General features: G+C 33.8%; 1 protein-coding gene across 1 annotated transcript; it reads right to left on the reverse strand.

Moving 5' to 3' along the window:
- Positions 1-935: 935 nt before the first annotated feature.
- LOC132719768 (uncharacterized) lies at positions 936-5,630 on the reverse strand. The gene is made up of 7 exons (XM_060703618.1): positions 4,241-5,630; positions 3,888-3,956; positions 3,358-3,601; positions 2,789-3,106; positions 2,453-2,541; positions 2,052-2,206; positions 936-1,315 (listed from the first exon to the last, which is right to left on the reverse strand). The coding sequence occupies exons 1-7, from the start codon at positions 5,250-5,252 to the stop codon at positions 1,304-1,306; spliced, it is 1,899 nt and encodes a 632-aa protein (XP_060559601.1). The 5' UTR covers positions 5,253-5,630; the 3' UTR covers positions 936-1,303.
- Between the last annotated feature and the right edge of the window lie 719 nt (positions 5,631-6,349).

Below are 6,349 nucleotides of genomic sequence, written 5' to 3' on the forward strand. Positions count from 1 at the left end.
ATAGAATATCAATTGATTGTGTCAAATCAGGACCCTGTCCTGTGCTTTCTTTAGATGAAGAAGCTAAATTGTGTGAACACTTAAAAGATCTTGCTTCTGTTGGATATGGTCACACGAGGGCTGAAGTAGTCAATTTAGCTTCTGATTATGCTGTTTCTTTAGGCAAGAGGAAAGATGATCAGCCATTCACTCTTAATTGGTTTTATAACTTCATAAAAAGGTGGCCAGAACTTAATGTTGTCCGTCCTTCAAGTCTGTCTGAACAACGTGCTAAATGTGCCAGTGAAGAATCTGTCACTAAATACTTTTAAGAACTTGAAAGAATTTTACGTAATATAATTTATTTGACAAACCGCACCTTATCTATAACATTGATGAAAAGGGAATAAATACTGAATATAAACCCCCTAGTGTTGTTAGTGGAAAAGATTGTTAGGCACAAGTTATCATGTCTGAGCGTGGTAAAACTGTCACTATAACAGGGTTCGTACAGTCTTAAAAAGTGCTTAAATTTGAGTCCTTTTTCTTAAAAAGTGCTTAAATTTGTAAAAAAGTGCTTAAAAGTCCTTGAATTTGATTACTGTCTTGAAAAGTACTTAAAAAGTGCTTAAATTTGCTAAAAATGTGCTTGAAAAATATTGAATGACAGAATAGATAAAAGTCAATAGTTACGAAAGTCAAAAGAATGATAAAATTTAATATCAAAATCAATGAAATGTTTGCTCAATGTAATAGTAAGTGGACAAATTGCAGTTGTTTTGAACTAATTGTTTTTTATGCGCCCTTTATTATTCTTCTATAAAAACCTTAAAATTGTGGCCAGGAAAATGTGTATTCAACAAAAAATGGCGAATTTTTTGCATATTTACGAACCCTGGGAAAAATTGGGCTGTTTCAAATCGTCAAGAAAGGGATATATAACATTGATATGGAAAAATAAACAACATAGACTCTCTTATAACTAAAAAAACCCAATTTTATTCATTGATTCTTGCTTTATAATAACATTTCCCTATTCTTTCTTGATTTAAACTCATCCACCAAAGCGTTTAAGTCATCGTCAGAGAAGTCTCTAACTGTGTTACTCATGGTGTAAATACGCATTAATGCATCAAGACTTTTCTGACTCATACTGGTCCTTAAGATTGTACATGTGTCATTCATGACAGAAAACCCTCTCTCAACAACAGCAGTTGATTGAGGAATGAGCAGAGCCAGTTCATAGAGTTTGTGCACTCTTGGAAAACATCCCTTGATGATGTCATCTTTCATAATGGCTGCTGCAACTTTTGCCATTGACTCTTCACCTCTGCGTCTGAAAACAAATTGAATATACTGTACTTGTAAGAGAATGTTGTTGTTATCTTTTAAATTTTTATTACAATAATCATTATTATGTTTATTATTATTATTATTGTTATTATTATTATTTATTATTTTCAACTCCAAAACTTATGGATCCATATTTATTCATGCAAAAAAGATGTTTCACTTATTACACCTTATATTAATAGAGGTACAAAAAGATTTTATTCAAGGACAATATACAACTTGTGCAATAAAATTGAACATTTTGCAATTAGCACTTCAGTTTATTAACATCTAAAACGAATTGAAATTGCAAACATAACAGTTAATATGAAAAACACCAAATGAAAAAAATAAGAAACATCAATTTCAACAGAAACAATCAACACCTAACATGGTTACTGACTTGTACATGTAGAGCTGAGGCTTAAAAGCCTCAAGCTCATTTTTAACAGTCACAGGACAGCCAAGTTCAGGTGGAACCACTGTCCTGTTCCCCTCAAATTCATCTATTTGTTCTGTACCATAGAACTGAGCCAAGGTCTCTATGTGGGCCTGGTTTAATCAAGACTTTATTATATATTATATCATTGGTAAACATTAACACATTCTGAGTCTATGCTTGAGTTATGAATTTATGATGAAAGTTATCTGAATTAAATGGTTTAATGGTAATACTATATATAGGCATTTCATTTCATTGCATGACAGAAGGTTACTCTTTTTTGTCATTAAATACTTACATTTCCATAGTCTGGTAATTGTGACACATCAGAAGGCAGATTCATTGGGTCAAGTACACTAAAAGCTGACAAAACTGATGTATGGTTGGCAAAAGCATCCTCAATCTCATTAATAAGTGTGTAAACCATTGGGGATCCCTTCAGTCGTAGAAAATCTAGAATGTCATAAAATGCAAAGTATTGTGTATTGAAAGATTAATATTTGAGATTAAGTACTTATTGTAGCTTTTAAATAATCATGAGTTTAAGTAGCAAAATTACAAGGCATAATTTCTGTCACAGTAATTTTATACAATTATTCTAACTTAAATTATGATACATATTATCTGGAGAGAGAAAAAAGGGTAATAAATGTGCAGCTTTTTATAATCTGTAACATATAATGTATAACAAGGTACTACCATCTGGATCTAGCTCCCTGTCATGAGCTCTCATATGCCTAGCCAGTTGTGTCCTAGCGGATATATTTTGCAGCATTCCTTGGCACTTCCTATTTTAATAGAACACGAACAAATTCTTGAATTAACATGACAAGCTTTAAATGAAAAGTCATTGTTTATTTAAAGTCATTGTTTATTTAAATGTTTGTATTTGGTGGTATTATGTTTATTGATTTACTTCAAATATTTTAATGAAAGGTTAAAAATCAGAACATATCAACATTACAGAAGTTTAACCTAACTTCATCAAATAAAGTTTACCAATTGCACAAACTCTATATGGATAAAAAAGTTTACCCAAACTCTAGATCCTGGTATGTACCCGCCTCATAACTAGAAGTTATTTGACGAAGGTCATCTTGGCACTTGTGCACCCGTGCTGGAAGTTCTGTAAAAGTACCAACGTCATGTTGGAGGTAAAGGGACAAAAAGTTGACAGGCTTCAATATGTCGGCCAATACCAAGACAGTCATGACTATTCCTGGTGATGTCATACTGATGCGTAGCCCTGTCAACTCGGGTTCCTTTGTTTCTTGGATAAGGCTGTCAAGGGTGTCCAGGAGGGCCTCGTATCGCTCAATAAATCTGACGCAAGCCTTTAAATGCGATAACCATCTGAAAGAAAGACAAGTGGACTCTATGGATTTAGACAAACAATAATTTTCTTAATAAATAAATTGACTGAATACAGAACTTAATCATATCAATCAATCTGTTAATTAAAAAGGGTAAAACTAAAATAAAAAGTAAGGTTTGGTCTTAAAAGATTCAAGTTCCAGCCTTGTAGTCAGATAAAAACGCATACTACAAACAGATATCAGTAATATCGAAGGCACTTGATAAATTATAATTTTCAGTATAGTTACCTTGTAGTACAAGCCTTAATAAACTTAAGGGGTTTTTGTCCGTATACTGCCTGGATGGTCTCAAACGCTGCTGCCTTTTTGGGGGAGAAGTGGAAAGCTTTCCACAAGCCTATAAAAACTTGATCAACCTCTTTAAGATCATTACTGGCTTTAACCATGTGTGTGAGACATAGAGCTAGCCTATGGTTTCTACAGTTAATGTAGATACACAGGGGAGACTCGTGTCTTATTCTCTTCTGCAAGCCTGAAAATGCAACAAAGTGAAAAATCAGATACTATGTTTAATAAAAAAAAATTCATGACTTGATATTGATGTTACTGCTGCACCTTCACTAAAATTTTAAAAACAGATTTGATACTCAAATTTTGAATTATAAAGGGAGCCTTTGTTTAAGTGCTTTCAGCTTATTTTACATAGAGGATAAAACATTCTTTTATCAGATTTTATCTTCACTTGTGGAATAAATCATAACTTTTATAAGAAAGAACAATGTATGATGATAATATATGCTAACGTTAACAGTACTAACCTTTGTGTTCACCACTCATGGCGTTACAGCCATCCAAACCAACAAATCTGATGTTACGCATATCAATATCTGTGAACAAAAACATTATAATTAGTTTTTAAGAAATAATTTTCACTACCAAAATTTAACTTTAGCATACTTTTTGATGACAGGGATCTTTTATGTCAAATTAGTTGCAAATATTAAACATAATTCAAGATATAAACAAGATATGTGATAGATTGGTATACAACTAAATTCAGACAAAGCCTTCTTTAAGTGTACAGTACAGCTGATGATGAGTGATCATAAAAACATAACCCAAGACAGGTCATTAAGGTGTTTCTGAAATGAATTAGGCTAAAAGGTGATACCTTTCCCACGACAAAATGCAGTTATTGCCTCCATCATTGCAGCACTGGTGGTTTTCTGCACATTTACAAGTCCCATATAGTGTTCAACAGCACCAATATCAGATACCCAACGTGCAAAAATTGAAAGTTGAGTGCGATTTGCTTGGTCTGTGCTTTCGTCAGCTAATATTGTGAACTTTTTCCCTCTCAAGTCAGTAAGGAGGCGGCGCTCAAGGAAGTCACTTAAAATGAAGGCAATATCCATAGCTGAGGGTGGACATGTGTATGTCGTATCTGATTTCATTATTTCAGATATGTCTGGGTCACAAACCTGTCCCATAAAAGCAACCTGGTCTTGGAAGTTTTCTGCAAACGCCCATTTCTTAGAGACCATAAAGCCACATGTTTGAAACAATTTCATGATGTAAGCACGATTTTTAGCAACCTGTGCTTCTTGAGAAGTTTTCAACTTCTTTAAGGCTGACTTAGCAACATTCATATTACAAAGATTATTTGTGTAACGGGTTGTGCTTTTAATGTGGGACTCACTAGTTTGATGAATTTCTAGACGTCTAGTTGGGTGAGAGCCAAGAACTGCTCCGCAAGTAACATAAGGAGTTGATTTATCAATTTTTGGTGCAAACAATTCACAATATTTACACATGTAACCCCTATAAATAGCACTATAAAATAGCCAAGGAAATTTGGCTTCATACTTTGCCAAATTAAATTTCCTCATGTCATTGGCAGTCATCTGTTCAGTGTCAGATATTTTCTCAATGCTGCTGCAATGCTCCTTCTCAATAATTTTCTCTGATCTCTCGGACTCAACAATGACAACATCATCAACAGTGGTTGAAGAAGTACACTTCTCTATCTCAATGACTTTAGATCTATTGGTATCTGAAGGTGTATCTGATACTTTACTTGATTCACTTACGTTTTTCTTTTGAAAAAAAGCCGTGATATTTTTGGTATTTTTGGAGTCGGACAATTTAATTTTTTTTGTGTAATGGGTCCAGTTATGCGACATTTTGAACTTTGCCGTAAAGCGCCGGTATACAAAAACATATATGTTGTAAAAATTTAGTTACAGTTCTACTAATGAAAACGATGTTAAGTACTCGAAATTATTAGTTAAACTTCGTACAATAACTTACCTTTGTAGCGGTAAAATAACTCTTCAATTTCCACCGTAAATATCTTTTTAGAAAATCTACATCTAAAGATAGATTTTCGGTTTTTTACTAGAGTTAAGGTCATCTATTTTTAGCTTTTGAAAAAGTACAGCGTCATGTTTCGCGAGACAATGAAATGTTAACAACTATTATGCATACCCCTCTAGGGTATAATACAGTATATTGCGTCATGCCTAGCGAGTCAATGAAATTATATACGATCAAGGTGCACGCCCCTCTAAGCGGATATTAATAGGTCACGGTTTATTTTTACATACGGGGATTTCGTGTTTTCAACGCTGTTCGGAAGAAATCTTGAATATTTATTTTTTTCTGTTAATTCAGTTCTTAATTCTGCAGGGAATTTTCAAGCGATTGGGGAATTTTTAGGACAAAATTGGGGAAAAAAAGAGGCTAGTTTGGTTGGGGAAGTAGCCGATATTCGGCGTCTTTAAAGAAGGGTTTTTTGGCCCTGATGATGGTCATCGTAGTCACATATCAGTAGATCTTGTTGAATGGGCTAAACAGCAAAATATTGTTCTGTTTGTCTTGCCACCACACACCTCTCATATCCTCCAGCCTATGGACATTGGATGTTTTGGTCCTCTGCAACTGAAATATGCTCAAGAATGTTCTAAATTTGCTAGAACACATCACAGAGTTGTCACTCGTTATGATGTCTGCTCACTTTGCTTGCAAGGCGTACTCATTTGCTCTAAGTCCTTTAAATTTACAAGCTTCTTTCAATAAGGCAGGCATTTATCCATTCAAGAACTCATCCTCTATGGTTGAACTTTTAAAAAGTAAAATCAAACCATCTGAACTTTACATAGTTGATGATGAAGTGACAGCATCAGGAGATCACAAAAAAACCTGAAACAGCAGAAAATAACTTTTTTGATAAGAAAGGTGGTGATGTACATATAAAAATCATGAAGAAAAAAACGTAAAA

Source organism: Ruditapes philippinarum, unplaced genomic scaffold (genome assembly GCF_026571515.1).
Source record: "Ruditapes philippinarum isolate M1 unplaced genomic scaffold, ASM2657151v2 ctg13716_1_1_1_1, whole genome shotgun sequence".
NCBI lineage: Eukaryota > Metazoa > Mollusca > Bivalvia > Venerida > Veneridae > Ruditapes > Ruditapes philippinarum.